The sequence below is a fragment of the Chiroxiphia lanceolata genome, chromosome 1, assembly GCF_009829145.1.
Source record: "Chiroxiphia lanceolata isolate bChiLan1 chromosome 1, bChiLan1.pri, whole genome shotgun sequence".
Lineage (NCBI taxonomy): Eukaryota > Metazoa > Chordata > Aves > Passeriformes > Pipridae > Chiroxiphia > Chiroxiphia lanceolata.
The window spans coordinates 125,841,441-125,863,511 of NC_045637.1; the positions used below are offsets into that span (position 1 = coordinate 125,841,441).

A 22,071-nucleotide genomic window follows, 5' to 3' on the forward strand; every position below is an offset into this window, starting at 1 on the left:
TTTGATGCATATTATGGTTTCCAGATGCAATAAAATATGTAATGTATTAGGCTTAAAATAAAGTATTAAATATTGTGCCTCTGTAAAGAAGAGTTCTCTACTCATCTGTTTTAAATACACATTAGACAGTTAGATAAAACAAATAAAATAATCAGCCTGCACATCTTGGAAGTTACCACAATAAGAATTACCATGCTCTTTCTTGCTGTTGTATCACAGAACTGTGCATGGTTCTAGAAACCTGAAGTGAACAGAAACCTCCTGACTGAACACTTAAAAGACAACCAGTAGGGATTTTTGCAATCCCTAAAGGCTTTAAATTGTTTTTAGTTAATAAATTATAAGTTCACTATTCAGACCATCCATTTTAAGGGACTGGCTTGGATGAACAGCACAGCTGACATTTTTATGACAAGCATCAGGAACAAAATAGCTGTCAGTGAGGAAATGTGAGTCTGAGTACGATTCAGAATAAAGAAATACTAATAAACAGCAAGGACACTTATTGTTTCCAACAGATGCAAATTTAGGTCTAGCAACAGACCTCTAGCCCCAGGACAAAGTTCCTGTGATCCAGCCAAACCAAGTATCTCAGTAATTGACAGCTGTGGAGGCAAAATCTGGGATCGACAATGGTATTTTGGCAGTTATGTAATGCAAGAGGCAAGAACAAACAACAACATCAACCAAAAAAAAAATAAATATCAAACTGTGTTATATAAAAAGACTAAAGACAGCTTTCTACACCGCATTAAAATTTCCATTCTTTTTGTCTTTGAACAAACTGCTCTCCCTCACTCTGCAAAATCAAGGCATTTATGTACTTCACTGCTTCCTTGAGCTCCTCAGTGCCATCCCACCCACTGGGTATTTGCTTGCCAAAGCACCGACCCTGATCACCACTTTCTGCTTTAGCCTCAAGTTACAGCAGATGTGGCAGGGAAGGGAAGACGACCAACTGAAATAAATGACAGCAGAACTCCAAAGCATCTGATCAAATGAGACAGAGGAGACACATTTCACATATGCTGTTGAATAATAAACAGATGGAAGCAACAGGGATACGTTTGAACTTAATCAAAACTATCCCAAGACATCCAACAGTAACTGAAGTCTCCCTGAAAATCAGGAATTTAGTAAGTGCATGTGACTGGAAATTTCTTTGTCTCTCAGACTCTTTTCCAAAATAAAACCTCTTCTGCAATTTGCTGCAACTGATAGTAATGCAGAGAAAATGCAGGGAAAACAGGACTACACTGGCTCTAGGCTTTTTTCCATACATATAAATTGTGCTTAGTGAACCCTACAAGTGGCACACAAAGTCACTACCTTTCTGAAATCACAACCTGCCACAATGAACTTTTTCGCCAATGTTACAGAAATGCTGGAGTTAAGAAAGAGGTTTCTGACACGTTGCATTAAATACTTGTCAATAGTCCTCAGCAACAGCTCAAAGGCATTACAGTATTTAACGAATCTAGATTTAATTTAGCAAACCTGAAAATATTTAACATGAGCTCATGAATCTGCAGTTTAATGTAAAAATGCCTGTGAAAAGCTTATATTTACCACAGAGTCCTTAAGTTCCAACAACTACACCTGCAAAATTATACAGGGTATGACACATATTATGAATCTTAAGGACTAGTAAAGAAAATCATGGGAGATTTCAGAAAAAAAAAAAAGGCAAAACAACCAAACAACAAAAACCCCCCAAACCAACAACAACAATAAAAAAATTAGCAGAGCAACTCCCTCCCCAGCTCAAGCTCCGGGGTACTGTGGACATTTACAAGTATGAGGTTGCTGTATAGAACAAACTGCTGAAGCTGTTGCTGTGTTACAGTTCACATTATGATACTGTACAAGGAAGCTGGTGGGCACATAGCTCAGTTCAAGAGTAACAGAATTTAAGTCTGGCTTTTTGATTTGCAGTCTGTAAGTTCAATGGTTTTGTTGCCAAAGAGGAAAGGGGAACTTCTCTCTCTCTCCCCGAAAGCCCAACCTGATAACAGCAGCATGCAATCTCAGGTGTACCTTGAAGATTAAAACATTCCAAGTCCAGAGGATGAAAAATTTGCCTGTATATAACTCCAAAGCAATAAACCTCCGACCCTAACAGGGAAGACCAAAATGCACTGAACTACAAAAGTGACAACTGCAACTCTCCTTTCATTTCTGAGAAATATTATGTGTAATACATTCATGCCTCCAGGAGTCATAAGGGATGACATTCTCCTGTCAGCACAGAGATGCTCAATCCAACAATCATGCAGGACAGGGTGTAGTTAATTGTACCTCTAGGTTGCTTTGAAGCAATGGGAACACTGGGGAAAAATGGAAGGAGGATGAAGGGAATGATTCATTTTGTATATATATAGTTATTCCTCATTAAAGTTGATTATAGTTATATTATAATGGCTGAAGCTGAACACTGTGGCTCGTGGGCGTGTGCATATCATTTTCACTGCAGTCCCAGGTGATGTCAGCCTGAGAGAGCTGGTTTTCCTGCAGGTGCAGCCAAGTGCCACTCAAACCACCCACGGCTAGAGCCTCCAGGGATGTCCCTCATAAAAGGGAGAAGCTGCACAGCAAAAAGACTGAACAGCCCAGTGTCTTTACTTCAGGGTTAACTGGATAGTTACTTGAAGTTCAGGTCTCAGCTTTGTACTCAATCACCCAGTTCAAATGAATTTCTGCTTTCAACTCAAACCACATAGCCACAGGCAGTAAAGGGAAAAGCACACCCTGGCAGCTGCCAACACAGTCAATCAATCTGTAAAATTCAACTCTATTGCAGCTAACTCAGCTGGGAGAATAGAGCCTTAGGGCAAGGGTTCTTTCAATGCAAGGAATGTCACCCACAGTATAGTTAAGGCCTTTATGGTTTGTTTTGGGTTTTTCCCAGGAAAGTTTTGCATCCAGTACCACGAGAAAGTACTTTAATTATGAAGATATTTAAAGATAATTGTGATCCATCAAAAACCAAAACTTGTCTATGAAGTGGAACTTGAAGATTCCATTCATGTAAGTGCAGAGTTCCTGCAGTTTGAGAATCTTTTGACAGTCTGCATCATTTGGTTACTGTATCTCCATACTGCAAAAGAGTGTATCTGAGACCTAATTATGCAGCAAAACAGAGCCTTACTTTATACGTACTTGTGATCAATTATTTTTTTTTTATTTTGTAAATGTTGTCTTGAATTCTAAAGAAGAAGTACACAGAGGTTTTGTGTTTTCTGTTCAAAGGGTGAAATTCTGATCCTGATGAAGGAATGGGTATCAATTTCAACAGCACCGATTTCACATTGAAATTTTAAGGATGGAAACAAACTAAAAGAAAGGAGTTTCAGTGGATGAATATCATATATAGCATGTAACCCAATAACAACAGTGCTTGTTTTACCCACAGTTATGAAACACACCGCAACACAGAATGAACTAACAAACAACATATAGGAGGAGATGGGCAAACTTCTTGGGTGTCACTCAAAAGAATTCAGAAATTCTTATTCTGCAACTGGCTTTTAGATTATTGGTCAAAATGCAGATGGCAGATTAACAATTGTACTGGCTTTAAGTGAAAATCAGAGAAGCAACATCATAGTGGGGATCAGTACAGAATTGCATAGCTGTCCTGGTTTCAGCTAGGACAGAGTTAGGGTAGCATAGATCCAGTCCACCTGGGCTTACAATCACGACAACAGCTTATTTTTCTCTATACTGTATCAGGAACACAAAGGTAGACTAATAATAATAATAATAATGATGTCAACAAGCTTTAACTGACTACATAACTGCTTTTGCAGGATATACCTACAAGCTGGTAAGAAGCTGCTACTACTTAAGGGAAAATAGGGCTTGGGTTTCCATTAGGGAAAAAGTTCCTTCTTGTTGTAGAGAAAGAATAATAAACACAAAAATCAACACTACAGGCTTCCAAGACCTTTTAGGTGCTAATGAGCCCCAGCTGTCAATGTGTTTAGGTATTTCCAGGTAATTCACAAGAAAGTAATCCAAGGGCTATTTTATGATAGAAATATGGAAAGCACTGAGATGCAAGATGTTGGACATGCTGATGAGAGTAGTCATAGAACTAAATCTGTCAAAACTTGACTGGCATCTGGTGCCTATCACCACGGATGACTGTTTTCATGCCCAGGAAGCACTCCCTCATAATGAGTAACAAGCAGCAAACTGTCCACATTCATACTGGTAGAAAGTCGGTTCACAGATACTTCAGATACCTTTATTTGTCACTAGATAAAGTTCATTAGGTACCTTGAAACCTCTCCAGATCCTATGCAAGTTACAATTCATTAAAACAGAAAGGGGAACATGGATGGATGTTTGCTGTTCCCTCACCACCACCATGGCCAGTAGCAGCTTTAGGGGACTGTTTTCCTTGACTATTAGGAAATAAAAGATATGCTGTCATCAGCAAATGATCTACAATAAAGTGTATGCCTCTAAAAAGACTTGATGGCTTGTTTCTCATGGATAGGTATGAACTGGGGAGAAAGAAAGGATGAGATCTACCAGCATTGAAACAATGAAGAGACAGGCAGCATGGCTCTGGACAATCCAAACCATGATCCATCAAAGCTCAATAGCATCTTGTGGGAGAAATAGGAATTGAAGGACAAGTGCTCCCAGAATCTTCCCTGGTTAATGCAGGAGCATGTCCTCACCCAGTGGACATTGTTTAACTCCAAAGCTGCCATAAACAGATGGAGCTGACTACTTCCTCACTGTGTCCAGAGCTCAGAAGGGCCCTATGGCAGCAGCTGTAAAGTCGGGTGAGCAGTTTCCAGCAGGCAGAATTTTGTTTGCCAAACAGGACAGAGCCAGCTTCAGCCTAAACGGGGCCAGGAAGAGCTGGCAGCTGTGTCACCACATGACTGCATCAGATGGCAGAGAGGCAGGTGCTGCTGCATGCCTGTCCCAGATATTCCAAGCAGAAATACAGGCACAGCGCGTATTGCACGTTCTGGACATGCTGCATTCATGGCTTCCAGTGACAGGCCATATAGTAGCTCCAAACACTCTTCTAGACATCAGGTGAATCCTAAACAATATTGTGGCACCTGTAGTGCTGAGGCTAAAATCTTCTCACACCTCTAAACAAACCTGCCCAAGTACATCTCCAGAGTCAGAACAAGAGCATGTGGGGTGAGCAGAGTAGATGGGATGTTTAATATACAATTTAGTGATTTATTCTCTTTTTAATTTTTAAATGCTTTGGAATGTCAGGGTTGCTCTTGCAGGCTAACCCACTAATGAATCTACAAAAATTCTGAAGGCAATCCTACACAAGACTGTTTCTGGTTTAACCATGGCTTATGCTCTAAGTGCGCGGCAGTTACGCCTCTCATTCATCGTGTCTGAAGTGAATGTTCTTTTCCAAAGAAAACTGAATAAAGTGCTTGCTGCAGATTGCAGTTTCAAGTTGTTCTACATTCATTAATAGTATTTAGGAATTGTAGAATTTCAGGGCAGAGGGACAAGGTGTACAGATTTTTCATTTATTGTTGAGGCCACACTATATTGTCACAAGGACGGAAATAAATCCACATGATTCCTCTTCTGCCTTCTGAAGCCATGAAACTATTTTAACAGTCTGAACTTGTTTGTCTTGAACATGTACTTGGACTCAACAGGGTGAACAAAGATCAACATTGAGTTTCTACTCCTGATATTTCTTCTTCAACTATTTATAGCAAGAACGTCAGAACAAACTGTTTGGCGCCCACCTATCACATGCAGTGCAAGACCATTAGTCTCTATGACAACCTGATCAAAATAAACTTGTGAAGAAGTCAATTTCACAATAAAAATTAAATCTTTCAAACTATAGCACCTATAAGAAATTGGCAGGGAAAGAAGAAAAAGGAAAGCTCCTTCTGGCAAGGAGTGAGTTGAAAAAAAACAGCTCCAAGACCCTGAAGGATCTTCCTGACAAGAAGGTTTGCACTTTCAAGGTTTCTTAAAACCAAGCTCTAACCTACTTTTTACATCTGCCAGAAGTTTATAGAAATGTCTTCCTAGAACTGGTTTTATACAAAGACTAAACTGCACTTGAATAGTCTGGACAGTGCTTGGATCCTGCTCATGCTTCCTGACTATGGGATAAGAGCAACAGACAGAGAGAAGGGCTTCTCCTGCTGCCACACACTCCTTTGAACTATCAAAGCATAATGTATTTCAGAGTTCAACTCCAACACAGTCTTCTCATATGCAATACAGGGTGATATATCATAGGAGAGTGGTTGGCACAAAATACAACAGTGGATATAGACTTTTACCTTTATAAAAGAGTACCACTATCTTCTGAAAGGCTTTCATGAAGTGGATGTTGTCATAACAGTACTCCTGCACCTTCTGGAGAAGGATCAACTCTGACTGGCCTTGAGTGCTGAACACAGCAAGCAGGGGGGCATATTGCTGAAAGGCAGAGAAGGTAAAAAAAAAAGTCAGTATACTAAAAATAAAAATAAATAGAATTTTTAAAAATACGCATTATGAATTTCATCGCTGAAAATCTGTTTCACTGAAACCTTATATTTACTTGCACACCGTATTTTCTTAAACACACACAATGCATATACATAAATATCCATGGGTTTTTCTAGCATGTGCTGCATGCTGTAAGCTAAAATTCAGTACCACTTAGATACTGCATTCTATAAAATAAATTTATAAAGCCCACAGTCTGGGAGTACTGCTGTCACACATTTCAAAAGACAGCATGCCGCTGATTCAGGAGTGATGCTTTACTGAGGTTCATAATGTAAGACATCCCAAAATGAAATGCGTGAAAATAAAAATCTTTAGTTTCATAGGGGTTTCAGAAGTCTCAGGAGACTGAAATAAATTAAATTATTCCAAGTGAACTGTGATCAAGTGGCATTAATTTTTCTCATTAACACAATCAAGAGTATCATGACAACCTTTTCTTCGGTAAACAGCAACATTTTCCAAGTACAGTATTAACTGCTAATGTTACTCTGACAAGACAGTAGTGGTACATTTCATTGTCTTTTCCCAGAGCCTATTCATATAATAAAACATAAAGCAAAAGCTTACTTGTTATGCAATTTCCCCCTCTTATTTCAGATGTTAAAATTAAAAATTACATTAAAGGACCATATTGTGCTCACTCTTCCTTAAAAGCTAGTTTTTATTTCCACATCTCTCTAATTTCCTGTCATCTTAGCCTGTGATGAGTCCAGTTAAGACTGCAATCTTCAGGTAATATTAAGAGCATGTTTCAGAGATGAAGGGAAAACAAATTACCCTTGATCTTCAGAGCCCCAGGTCAAATATACATTAATATCACCGTTTAAATTGTTCTTGCACTGACCAGCTCAGCCTTTCTTAGTTGTTTTCAGTTACACCCAGTTTGACCTTTTTCAGCTGCATTTGCAATGGCCTGATATCACACAGTTCTGGTATGTGAGACCAGGGGTGCTGATGGTCTCGGTCAGGTAACAAATCACCCATCACTGATGGGCATGTTTAAAAGTACATACACTTCAGCACTTCTCTGAAAGGGACTAAATCTTGAGGGTTTTACCCAACATAATCCACAGAAATAACTATTAAAATGCATGAGAATCACTGAAATTTTAACAGTTGGTCAAAAAAATATTTTTTAATAACTATCCGCTATTAATTTAAAGACAGAGAGAGAGAGCAAGAAATTACACAGCAACAGTAACAAGCAGCTCAGCAGGCAGACAGTATTAGTACTTATGGAAGAAACTCCCTTACCTATGAGAAATGGTGAGATCTAGCTAACACCAGAGGCTAAGTTTTTCCACTTCTGGCAGGTATAGCCACATCTTTAATAAACAATGTCACTGCTTTGATAAAAGCAATGAAAAACTTGTGCAGGTTTTGGGTAGCTCTTTTTCGCGTTTTAGCCCTTGCAGCATCCAGCTGTTGCAGGGAGGCAGGGCAATATACACTGCAGTTGGTTTATTTAATAGCCTCAGCAGAACTCACCCCCATCCATACATTCATGAAGAGCTGCTGTCTATAAACATTACGTAATTTCTAATAAAAATCTTATGTTGTCAGTTTAGAAGTAAAATATTTTCATTTTGTCACATCTGGCTTGACTCCCTTTGCATTCCTCTCTCACCTCTCAACCAGTACAGACTTACAGTTACAAGTTTCACAATGTCTAAATGATTAAGAATCCATAAAAGTAGCTTCCTCTCATTGCTGGCTGAGCTGAGTGGCATTATTTTCCATTTGTGCTAGGTTGGGGAGCAGCGGGTCAGCACCTGCAGTGTCATGAAGCTCACCACGGCCTTGCCTCCAGTGAGAATTGTCTGGAGGATTCTCCCCATCCATAGAGAACAACTCTTCTCTGCATTGGAGGTGGCCTAGGCACTATGCCCCAGTGTCATAGTGAGGTTAGTGGGACAATGAGGAGCTTATTTGATAAGATTCAGGGTTCAACAGCTTGCCCTGTCTCCTCCTGAGTTCAGCTCCTGCCAGTCCTGCCATATGGATGGGACACATGACTTTTACTGCACTGCCTGAGTATGCTGGTTCATGGCTGTCCACCTCCTCCATTAGGTAGCTGCCCATCCAGTAAGGCTTATTTTTAAGGTCTGTAAACTAGGTCAACATTCTGTTCCTTGACACATCTTTTCAGGGACGCCTCATATACAGCTTACCAAAAGAAATCTAATAAATTAAAGAGACTGGTACCCAGATGTCAAAGCTTTTGCAATGTGCTTTGTGAAGTTATCTGTCAGTTAGAGCCATACAAGAATAAATTCCACCATCTGACACGTCGCACATCAAGTATGTATTTATACACATCCTGACTCACGCCACCAGATCAAAGCAACCCCCTGATTGTTTTCTACCATGTTGATGCACAGGAGGGCCCAGAACTAACGTCTGTATCATGCTAACACCGTTAATCCAATTTCTGGAGTTGGCTCACACACTGGGTCAGCTGAGAGCCCAAAAGAGAAGAATCCAAGATCTGCCTCCACCTATCCTGAGGAAGGATGTGAAATGCTTTTAATTTTGAACACTGAACCGCAAAAGAAACAGCTATCAAAGTTTAAATTTTTATTTCTACTGCTTCCATTAAAATCTTACCTGTAAGTGCAAATAGTAAATACCCCACACAAATTCATCCTCTGTTTTTAGAAAGTGGATGTAGCTAGAAAGTTGCCTTTCTTAGGCAAGATGCCTTACCTAATTCAGTGAGAGTACATATAAAGCTGATGGCTTGGGTCAGTGAGATGCACAGGACTAAACATCCAGTAAACAATATTTGCACAAAGCCAGCTATGTTTCTCTTTTCCCAATGTTCAAATACTCCAGAAAGTGTTTCTTAATTTGCCCTGCAGCACTAGACAATAAATCTCAATGGACACTTTGTTACAACTCAAAGAGATATAATCAATTTTTACATCAAAAGAACAAGAAAAACAACGTCTCCTCCTTCTGGAAACTATCTCATCTCTACTGCTATTTGGGTCACTTGAGAAAACTTCAAGGCATTCAATCTTACCATCAAAGACTACACAATATCCCAAGTGACTACGTTTCTAGGATAACTGATTGGGAAACCAAATTCAGATGAAAGGACAGCAGTAGTAGGAGCTAAACCAATGTGGGAACTCCCAAGTATGGAGAGACATCCAATATGAAAAATAAAGATCTATTTTACCATAAACAATAAAGACCAGATTGCTTTTGTCCTAGAGCAAATCTTTACAGCCCTGGCTACGAGGGCTCTCTTGGTCATGGTTTTCCAGCTTAAAAGGAGTGATTCTGCTGAAAAGCCTCTCTGCCTCTGTTCTCAGCTCAAGTGTCTTGCACTGCACAGTTCCTTCAGACTTAGATGAGGAATACCAATGATGGCAATGACTCTGCATTTGGTTTTGGTTTGGGGTTTTTTTTCTGCTTCAAGTTCTTGAGAGTTTTTGTATCAACATGCAGTTGGTTATTCCCTCATCCACAAGGACAGTACCTGGATCAGAGAGTAACAACACTAAACAGCATACACAGTCCCAAGCCAGCTTCTGGCTCATTAGTTGACAAGTTGCTGAGTATCCAAATGGCAACAACCATTGCACAGATTCTGGCCTCAGCATTCCTGCCTGGATCTAACCAGCTCTGTGCAAAGCCAGCACAGATGCCACCTCACCATGCTCCCAAAATGTCTTTGCTTCTGGCAAAGACATTGCAAAGGCAGCTCCTGCAGGCTTAATAGTCAGATCTGAGCAGGCTGAATCCCAGCACTTGCTTAGCATTGTCCCAGTGCACAATAGAGAGGTGCTCAGGCTGTGATCACCTCAGTTTCCCCGGCCCTCTGCACTGAATGCCTCAGGGCACTCAGTGATCTGAACTACCTCAGGTTTGCATTCATTTGACTGAAGTCAGACTACACACAATGCTTGGTGTGCTCAGCATCATACTTCAAAACTCTACATCTCCTGGATTTAAACAGGTAAAAACTTGACAGCCATAGGATGTATCGTTAATTCACAACTTCCTTTCCATGCACGCACCTTCAGATGTTTGAGGGCCTGCTCTGCAACCAGCTCCTCTTTCTTGTTCCATTCCACAGCATTCATGACACAGGTCCAGAGGAGACCGATCACTGCTGGCTCTGGCAGCTCATTTCTTTTCATTTCCTCTTTTACATAAAGCACTACCTGGAGCAGGGAATAAGCGACATTTCCAATGAATCAGAAATTGCTGACTTTCCAAATACTTGCAGTCATTTACAAGTGACACCATGGTGTAGAAGTAATAAGAAAGAAATCAGAACAAGAATAATAAAAAGGAAGAATTTAGCATGACATTACTGTAACCTGACTACAAGTTTTGTCCCTTCCCTCCAATCTAACAGTTAATGCAGCTAAAGGAAATACTTTCTCAAGCATAAGGGAATGGAAAAAAAAAACAACCCACCCCATAATCTGCTGCACTTGTAAGTCCATAGGATATTTTGTTGCTTTAGCCTTAAGCACAGAATGAACAGATGAATAAATTAAAATAATTTAAATAAAAACAGAGGAAATCTATGAGGAAAACAGAGGAAATGTGTTCCTCTCTACCTGGTGTTGATTTAAGTCTTTGGCTATGATTATATAAACAGAAGTTATAAAAAAACACTTTTACCTCTTTAATTGGGCATTCCTGAGAGAGACGTTCTTGTAGTTCTTTTTGAAGTTCTTTACGAGTCCCCAGTGACTGCTGAACTCTAAGGAAATCTGAGAGTTCTTTTAGACCTGCTTCAGTAAAATACTTGGCAAAATGGTCCACATTCTGCCGGTTGGCTGGAAAGAGTTCCTAAAAAGACAGGAATGCTCTCTGTTAAACAAATAACCAACTATGACTCTTGACAGAATGGAAGAAACATTTTTTCAGAATGAACAGTGGGAACAACCTGGTACTGCACTTAAAAAAAAAGTGAATGCTTGTATCCACACTGGAAAAGTCAACACTTCATTCATATTGCTATGTTTCATTATAGTGGAGGGAATGCACAGCATGTTTACCATTCCCTCCCAGTGTGTCCACACATTTATCTCAAAAGAAAAATATGCTCAGCAATATTCAATAAGTGGCCCAAGTACCCCGGCCTACCACTAATGCATCGTTTAACAAAAATCGCAAAATCCACTATGTACTGTTAACATTAACTCCTGTACGTATTTCTCATTCAAAGACACTGTCAATTTATGAGAGTCCAGCTACTTAGAAAAGTTAAAATTATTCTTAAAAATTGCTATAGCAAATGCCCCATATTGGCAAGGATTCAACAGCATTTATTTACCACCCAGTTCTTGGTGTCTTAACAATGATCTGTGGGAGGGATGGCACATTTTTTTTAACAAAGAAGCTAGAGACCCTCCATCTGTTTACTTACTGACTCATGAGATTAAGACAGTTTTATGAAGGCATCTATGCTAGGTAACATCATCTGATTTATAGTTGTTTAATACAGCAGCATAATAAGAGTCAACAGCTGAAAGTTTTAGTCAGTCAAGTTTGAAATACAAATAAGATGCAGTTTGCTTTTCATCGCTCTCTAATACAGAGCGTAATTAGCCCAGTTCTCAGCTTAATAGCAAATTATTTATGACTTGGACTCTTAAAATCAAATACATCAGACATGAAGAGGTCTGGAATGCTGCTTCACTTTTGAAAGATACTTGCTTAATTATAAATTATTGAAGCAGAAACAGGAAATACTGCTGAGTCTCCAGGCAGTGCTACACAGGATGTGTATTTGATTGGATTATCGCAGTAGCAATCTTTTAGAGGTTTAAAAAAACCCTACTGATCTTCAGAAAGACACTGTGACAGAAAGGCACATGCCATTGCTACATATTCATATATTCTCTCAATACCTCGCTGGAAACCCAGAATGCAGGTTTTGAGTCCAAAGGCTGAAAGCCTTCCTGCACTGCACCTACTAGGTCTACTGCAAACACTGTAGGATCATTTATGCTACCCAGATGGCTAGTGCTGCAGAAAATTAGCTTACTGTGTATTCACCATACCATTTAAACACTGTTGCTTCAGAAACTTACATTCTAATCATAATCCTTTATACTTTATTTATTACTTACAAAAGGAAAATATGTTAAAAAAAAACAACTTCTCATGCCCTGATGGTTGAGATGTGTGGTTGCTGGTGATATGTGTTTTCTTAGCAGTAGTTGGGAAAAAACCCATTTAATTAATCCCCAAGCCCCATATATACAGTCTCTCAGAAGGCACTTGACTACAGGAAAAATAGACAGAATGTAAAAACATGTGATATTTAATATTCCTGAACCTGTATCAATGCTACAGCCATAACAATATTGCTGTGATTCAAAATATTTTAAAAACTCTAACAGAGTCTGAGGGGGAGTTAACACGCTTACAGCAAACTACCATCTGCATTTTATCTCCTTCTTTTTCCCTGGAAGAGATAAAGCTTATTGAAAATATATTGTACTTACTAGCAATCTCTTATCAAGGTTGGCTTTTCTTAAAGCAGAGGTAACAGAATTGGCATCTTTCTCTGCCATCCATGCTTTAAAAAGCTTTACAGCAAAAGAGGCTGCAATCCCTGTTTGAGAAAAGCATGTTTCAGCGATTTTCAACATGAATCAGAGTTGACTATAAGAATTATAAGGTTACAAAAAAGTTACAAGACTATGGAATGAAAATACATCTATGACTACAGGACCAAACACATAGAGCTGAAATGCTTTTTTTTTCTTTAATGCAATACTAATTTTCTGAAGTATGCGAGATTGAAAATCTTTTCATTCTGTATCACCCATCTCCATTCAATTGTTCAAAGATTTTCTTTGCAATTATTTTTCCTATATTCTCAATTCACAGACTGAGTCGAATACAAAAGGAAAATTAGGCATTAAATCAGTTAGGAAATGATGGCACAAAACAATAAAGGATAGTCAGGAATAAGAACTGAAAAAACAGATTTTTAAACGGTTTTTTAGCAAGCCCTGGAATAGGGTTAAAAAATTTTGGAACTTCAAGGTGACTGATTGTACTATGTCCTCCTAGGAGGCATTTAGTAGCTGGTAGGACCAGCCACAAATACTATTTTAAGTGGAAAAATTCCTTCCTCAGGGCACAAGTTAGTATTTTGTGCATTACATCAAACCTCCACTAGCAAGGGAGCTAATACACCATCAGGCCCATATCTCCTATTTCACAGAGCTGCACCACCACAGCTCTGCTCCAGCTTCTTGTCTGCGAGCAGCAAGTGCAGGGAGCTGAAGGAAGCTGAAAGGTCTCAGAGATGGAGACTCAGCTCATCCGTGAGGAAGGTCTCCTGCAGGTCAGTTATGCTCCTCTGTACTGCACTCATACCAACCAAGACTCACAAACCTGGTCAATCAATAGGTGACTCAGGAATAGCTTCCACCTGCAAACACACTTCAGAATATCCAATATGTGCTTATGTGCCCAATATCAAAATTGAATGGAATGGTCTCTGTCACCAAGCACTGTCCTAATACATGTCCTAAACACTTTTTCAAGTTTCAGCTTAAAACAAAGTAAGTTTTACGCCAGTATCAATATTTGAGGTTGTTCTAGGGCTTCACTACCCACATATTTTCAAACTTGCTTCTAATTTACTGCCCAGATTTATCACTGGCCAGTTCCTATACTCTATGAATGTATTGCCAACTGTCTTTGCTTTTAAACAGTTCTTCTCTTTTTAATTTTTTTTTCCCTATTTGCAGAAAGTAACTTCAGCCATTTATTTTATTGATTAATGCCATTAGCTGCTCCTTGCATTTGCATTGTTTTTCCAGCATGGGTGACAAGAAGGGTACACTTAACCCTGATGAGGTTCCACCATGGCCTAGACCTTTCTCTGTCTCTGCTACAAATATGTCAGCAACCCACAAAGGACATCCTTTTTTCCATCTATATATGACAGTAAAAGTAACGACAACACTGAAATAGGGTAATCTGAAAATAAATTAGGTATTTGTGCTCCAACTTGTTAGCTCTCCTGTATGAACAGTCTACCCTTGTCTCACTTCCAGCCATTCTTTGCCAGTGTTGCAATTATCAAGCTGATCAACAACTCTCTCAGCTCACCTCATTGTTTCCTTGTGTATTTTAACCTTAATTGCCTGCAGTATTGTTTTTTTGTAAATCAGAGAAAGCTTCAAGTTTGTTATTATGTGATCTACGTGTTTTGCCTTGCTCTTCTTCTCATTTTTCAATTATCTTTGCATCTTTAATTATTCTTCCATACAATATCTATTCCAGGACACTGACTGAACAATCTTTCCTCAAATGCTGTCACAGGTACATTTTTAGTACATATAAACCAAGAACTAAAAGTGTATGTAAGCTCCTAATAAAAGCTGAGGGCTCTTAGAAACTTAAGTTCATAATACAAATAAAAATTGTATTCCTAAAATATTAAATTTAAAACATAAAAATTTACATGATTTTTAAAAATTTGAATTTTCAGATGGCTATTGTCTTCCCATAACTAGGAAGACTTTAATTTAAAAACATTGCAGACAATCACCCTAAAACATAGATTAGTGCTTTTGTTTGATTTTTTCCTAGTTTAATTCTGATTCCAAAAGCTGTGAATGATGACAGAGCAAAGCTGCAGCTGTGGCTTTTCTTTCTGCAGCGTTTAGAAAACAAATATAATGGTTAGCATGCCGTAAATGAGTACATGAAGTTAGAATAATTTTTTTTTGAATGAAAGTTAGAATACATTTTAGAAAATACATAACTCTTTAACAAAACCAAAAAAAGGGCCGCAAAAACTGTTCCACACTGAAAGTACATTTGCAATTATGTCAGGTAGTCAGTAACTGTCAGAGAAAGAAATTGTTGAGCAAGCAGTTGGAAAATCAGGATTCCAACGTGGATGGCTACAAATATATAACAAAAATCCTCAAAAAAAGTCATCTCGAAAAGGCATTATACCCTAAGACTGAAGAACATTTATTCAGCATATGGTAAATACAAGTCCATGGAAAGTTTATCAATCACTGATCACTACTAGTATGAAGGCAAAACAAGGGACTGATTTTTTTAATTCTGCAATATCCCGTTGGCCTGCACGTGCTCCCTGTCCCACTTCCCACTCCCATGCAGAAGATACTGGCAACGCTTGAAAAAAATGCTAGCAGACATATCTCTGGGATAGATGTTATACTTCACACCTTTATAGTATCACAATAATACATACATTCTATAGTTTGGCATGCACAACTATGACTTCCATAAAAACATAAATCCTTCAGGGTTTGTTTTTGCTATTTGTTGCTTTTTTCTATGTTTGACTGTCCTCTTACTAGATTCCACAAAGTAAGTTGGCCATTGCTGTCTGTATATGCTTCTGCTTTGAAATACTGATTTCTGTTGTACAGTCACAAATTTCTAACTTTCATTTTATTGCAACATATATATTATGTTGCAACAAAATACATTTATAAAAAAGCTAATGTAATAAAAAATGTACAGAAAATTACCTTCTTTGACTATATTGTCAGTGAAGAGGCTTGTTAAAATTGTAGCAGGAAGAGTCCCATTGGCTAACAGGATGCCAGAAAGCATTGCCAGTTTTGTCTGCTCTGTCTCAGTAAAGGCTTTAAGAAATAGCAGGAGCTGTGGGTCAGAGAAGGAAAAAAAAGAAGATATATATTTGAGGCACAGGCAATGATAACAGGTAGAGATGAATATTAACAATCTAATTTTTTTATTTCTCAAAAGTCCCACTACAAATAATAGCAATCACATCAAAATCTATCCTGAAGCATGGCAGTGCCACTTCACTGACCCCCTGTAATTTTACGTTCTGTAAGGACACAAGCCAACACCTGAAGTGAGCCTACAAAAGAGATGAAGAGAGACTACTGACTATTTACAAGAGCATGAAGTGATAGGACAAGGGGGAATGGCTTCAAACTGAGAATGGGGGTTGGATTAGATATTAGGAAGAAATTCTTTACTGTAAGAGTGGTGAGGCACTGGAACAGGGTGCCTAGAGAAGCTGTAGATGTCTCATCCCTGGAAGTATTCAAGGCCAGGTTAGATGTGGCTCTGAGCAACTTGGTCTAGTGGATGGTGTCCCTGCCCATGGCAGGGGGGTTGGAACTGCATGATCTTGAAGGTCCCTTCCAACCCAAACCATTCTATGATTCTATATGGAATACAGTCAGGTAGAAAAGACCTGTTCTTCTCCAAATATACATATATATGTGTAAAGATAAAAGTGCTTGCTACAGGCTTGAGATGCACAGAAATCACAGCCAGGAGCCTGCCTATTCACATCCTCAGAGCTCCAGCCAAGCCACACAGAGTTGCAGTTAATTTTCTAGCTTTCAAAAACTATCGCTCATGGGAACAATAAAAGGATGAGAAAGTTTCCTGTTTTTCTTTTGGGGAAGGGAACACAGCACAATTATAACAGATTTTTTACTGGCTAAAATAAGAAATATATTTCAAGTTCAGACATTCTCAATAAAGCTGACAAAGGACAGATAGGAACACAAGCTGCTTTAAGACCTTCTTACCATTCCCACCACTAACTACAAGAGAAACAAACAGGTTGGGAAAAAAATTGCAAATCTCATTGTCTGAAGTGCTAGAAGATCTAAAATACATATACACCTCTTAAAAGTCTAAAAATGGCAATTAAGCCCCTATTTTTAAAATCCTAATTTCATATGTTAAGATGAATGACTTGAGAGCATACTGATGAAGTACATTACACCTTTTCCTTTACATCAGAAAAAAAGTCGTGCAAAATGAGATTTTGTCAATGGCATTATTGTTAAGCAATCGCAATACAGATGATGGGTAAAAGGAGACGAGACAACAAAGGACAGCTTCATTCAGTGCAAAAGGCTGCTGACTCCATCAGATGCTGGCTTACAAATTTACCACCACCACAAAAAAAGAAAGGAAAAAAAGAAGAGAAAAAAGAAATACTGCAGATACGATTTTCTGGAGTTAAAAAGAAATTAATTTTCTTCTTCATGAGGAAGAAGAAATTATACCCCTTCAAAAGGTTGTCATGACCTTCTGCTGTCATGACACCCTTTTTCCTTTTCCAAATGAGCAACAGATGCAATCAAAACAAAACAGCTTGTTTTGATGGAAAATTCCCACCAGGTTTCCACATTACACATATTTCTTAATTACCAGATTCCACCCATACAAAAGGACAGAATACCACACATGTACTTGTGCTTGTTTGTTACCATAGTCAGGAGAGATCTTCTCCAAGATTATCTAAGCGGCTTATTAACTATAAGCTTTCTGAATGCAGTGATGTTTTAAAAATCCAGATAACTAATGAAGTTATTAAAACTCATGCAGTGTTTTATGAATAGTTCTGCTCTGTATCAGAGAACAGAACTGAAAAAGACCTCATTCATACAGCACTACTTATGTAATAACATCAGCTTTAAATTACAGCTTACACAGGCTTGAATGATTCAGCCACAGACAAATCATTTGGGATTTTTTTTTAGTGGGCTTCAGCCAACTCACTGCAACACGCACTTTTAGCTTAAAAGAAATATTATGAAACTATAAAATCTCAAGGTGTTTATTTCAACGAACTGTGACTCAACCAAAAAATATACAAAAATTTCAGATGCAGAAGAATGGAATTATTATTTCTAAATATATGAATGAGAAACAAGTGGTGCGCTGTATTTCCAAATGCAGTAACTAACTGATGTACGTAAATGGTGCAGGTAAAGGAACGCCAGGGCCACATTTAAAGGGAAGATTGAAAATATTTTTACAGAATTTCAATATAAACCTAGTGTAAAATGGAAGCCTGGGGATTTAAAACTTTCTTTATACAAGCTTTATCAACAACACTGTACTAAACTGAGATCCGCACAAGAAAAAAAATCAGAATTAGACCTTTTGCTCTTTGCTGTAAGTACCGAGACTGTTAACAAACAGCTTCAGATTTCTGTGTAGCCTACTTAACTCTTTTTTCTTTTGCTTCTATATAAGCAATAGATAAGGATTTTGATTAGAAACTGGCCACACTGACTACTTTACCATGACAGACTGGGTTTTGACATACTTCTGAGCTGTAACCTTCATTAGGTTTTGCCAGTAATGTGAAGATCATGCACAGTTATACCCATTCATGCCAGATTTGAGTCAGGAAAGCAATGATGTCAGGAAATCCATCTGCAAAACCAGAGTTACACAGTCCAAGACGGAGAGGGAGTTTATGAGAAGGACATCCAAAAATTTATCGAGTCTATTTTTGAGAAATCTGTATTTGTTCAAATGTTTTAGAAGGTCTGAAATCACATATCTATGCAGTTTGCAGCCTTATCTTCTTCCCTTTCCTCTGAAATGTGCTCCTTGCAAGTCTCTTAGCATGAATGCGGTTTCTGGTGTACCCCACTGCAGTACGTTTTAAGCAGCACCCTCATCTTCTACACATCTCTCACTACTTAAAGTATTGTTAGTACTACTAGCATAATTTTTGTTTTACTACTGTTTCTTAAAAGCGGCTCAAACTTTGACTTGTAATTTTCTGCTACTTAAGGCAATTATTCTATATTTTCAAGCAATTGTGAAACATAGTCTAATTTAGGGGGAGACTGGGTAATAGAAAGAAACAAAACCTTTCATAAACCCATTTTAAAAACATCAAAAGGAACAAAAATCTCAGTCCAAAGTTGTTATTTCAGATTTTTATTGCTGATTATTTAAGAGCTCTTCTTTTACCATCACAATTACAAACCTCAGCAGGGAGGTCACGAAATGTCCAAGTCACTTCAGAATAGTACCCAATCACCCACAGAACATTCCCCACGCTGATGCTTCCCTGCTGTTAGCCAAGCACGGACATTACTGCTTTCATTAGAGATACAGACTGATTGCAGGCATAAAAAGCACAATTCTGGCTCACAATTTTGTATTTCTATTATAGCTATAAGAACTCCTACCTGCGTAAGTGGGAGTTCAGAATACCTAATAAGTACAAGGCCAGACCTAATGTGCTGTTCCATGCTATTTTTGTCTTTTAAGCTCAAATTTTGGGCATAAAAGATATGCCCAAGCTAAGACACACATGTAACATTAAAAAGCACGCAGGAAAAACTTCCGCTCTCCTCCTGTGATCTGTCTTAATAGTGAAAATTAAGGAACGCTACCAACACAGGGAGCGTGGTGTCTTTTTATATCTTCATTATCTGAACTGCTCTGTTGCTGACAGTCGGTCACATCTGTAGACAGCACTGAATTGTCAGTAGTAGAGAAGGCAGGTAACATAACAACAGATTTCTGTAGACTGATTCTTGCCTTCCATTTAGCTGACTTAAAGCATCTCTGTTTACTCCCCATTTGATCTCAGAAGGTTATTCTCCTCCTATTTCCTAATTCTTAGCCTGATTTATGGTTCTTTCATCAGGAAAATAGAAACACGAATAAAGGACATCACAACATCTCTCAGTACTTCCAACGTCCTCACATGACTCAGTAATATTTACCACTGTTAAGACCAAAAATAAACTTACCTGTACTTTATCCCAATTTTGATAATAAAAAAACCTATATAGAACCTATATACTTAAACATGCAAAGACACTATACATACAGCTAATATGGCATTCTTCAACCACTGACCTAAACAGAAGTACATATGTAAAGAAAGATGAACACAAATTTGGAACTGAGAATTCAACTGAAATTATTGCAAAATGTTGTCATAGGTCTGCCAGTACGCTGGGCAGCGCTCATATGAACTTAAGCTGCCTACATCAAAAAACAGCAATGCATTTAAATGTATTTGTCTTCTGTTGAAATCACTTGCACAAAATAATTTAGATGTAAGACTTTAGAGATATGGTTTGCTGATGGCATTAGAAAAAAGAATAATTGGCAATTTTGGGAATTAAGAAATAAAACATCTGAAAGCTAGAAGCAGACAAAAAGGGGAAAGACGCTTGAAAATAATGTCCTAATGGCAAAGTTATGACTTAGAAGACAAATACTTGTGCAAATACTGCCATTTAAGATAATCTCTCTTGAAAGAGAAGTCCCACTGACACCATCTGCTTCTTTAGAGTGAAACTGCTGGTATTGCCTTGGTTTTTTAGCATGCCTTTTTCTGCAAGAAGAGCTACTTTTCCCCCAAGTGCTCTATCTGCCTAATGAGTATGCCAGAAAAATCACTTTCACTGCTGGGACAGTGACCCATGAAAAAAATATCAAGGAGTCGCTCTCTCGCATTTCTAACCACCACTAACTGCAGCAGTCTTTGAACTACTTGATCTTGCAGAAACACCTTCTAAAAATATGAATGTACCTGTCTTCTGGCCCTCTATGGGCAGTTACTCCTGCACAAATTACAGCACACAGGGATTAAAGGATTAACTAGTTAAAAACCCAGCAGACCCATAAATGAGAATACAGTCACTTGGTGGGTTCCCACAAGCAGGGAGAGAGAGAAGGTAAACAAAAGGCACCTAAAAATAGTCTCAAGGGTTTTAAGGGCAATAACAGTGCAGGTGCAATACACAGGCCCAAACACCTTTACAGTCACCTTCTTAGGTTCTAGTTCTCTAATAAACTGCATTAACTAAGGAAGAGAGTGCACCTGGCAACCCCCAGGAGCCACACCAAGATTTGCACCAGTGCCATGGATGGTGATGGAAGGGCTGATAGAAAAATTTCCCCTCAGCCTAGGACCACTATGCAAACCTCATCTTGTGATTTGTCATACAAGATGCAATCAGACACTGAAAACTGCAAAGAAAGCATGTACATAAAAGGCAGTCTGCAAGGTGAACAAGCCCACTCTGATCCTGTGTTGCCATGGCTAGAATGTTTCTAATGGCTTTAAATGAGTGGCATGGCTCCAGTCATACTGCTTTTAAGCTGGCATATGGCTAAACTTCATATCAGAGGCACTTGTTCCTCAAGTGAAGAGTTAAATTATTATGCATTAACCACAGTCTCATCTTGTCCCTAAGTGTGCAAAGTGAAATTTTAAACTTAGAGGTTTTAAAACCAAAAGCAAGTTACAGAAGAGAGAGGAGGCGGCTTGAATTGACATGGTATTTGCTTAATATGCTGAACACGCTCTGAAACTTGAATGCTGTGAGTCAGCGCTTCTCATGTCAGTGATTATAGTAATTAACAGCAGGAACATTAGATTTGTGTGGGGATAGAGGTAAATTTAGGTCTTTAGAATGATGTACTGAGCAATCAGCATCAGTTGATAGGCATGCTGGCCACAAGTGTAAAAATAATTTCCTATATGAGAAAGAATGCATAAATCAGAGCCAAATTCATTCAGCCACAAGAGGTGGTGGTGAGGCATCATGCTCCAGGCATGCCCTTATTTGACCCTTGCAGCAATCCTTTTAACGTCTTAATAGTATGAAAACCATACCTTTACATTTAACAAACATGGTATTTTAGTCACAGGACAGGTTTTGCCATTATCAGCATGCTAGTTAAGTTACAGCACAATACAGTGTTTATTACTCCTTCAGGCCATTAGAAAAAGATATTTATATCTGTTACTAG

At 38.5% G+C, this 22,071-nt stretch overlaps 1 protein-coding gene across 2 annotated transcripts in view; it reads right to left on the reverse strand.

Annotated features, from left to right (window-relative positions):
• BZW2 (basic leucine zipper and W2 domains 2) overlaps window positions 1-22,071 on the reverse strand; it is a 54,047-nt gene that overhangs the window by 2,374 nt on the left and 29,602 nt on the right. For both annotated transcript variants that reach the window (XM_032687517.1, XM_032687527.1), the window contains exons 6-10: window positions 16,026-16,161; window positions 12,999-13,108; window positions 11,164-11,334; window positions 10,548-10,694; window positions 6,306-6,444 (exon numbers count right to left, since the gene is read on the reverse strand). In XM_032687517.1, the coding sequence (XP_032543408.1) occupies window positions 6,306-6,444; window positions 10,548-10,694; window positions 11,164-11,334; window positions 12,999-13,108; window positions 16,026-16,161 (703 nt within the window). The remainder of the gene's footprint in view (window positions 1-6,305; window positions 6,445-10,547; window positions 10,695-11,163; window positions 11,335-12,998; window positions 13,109-16,025; window positions 16,162-22,071) is intronic.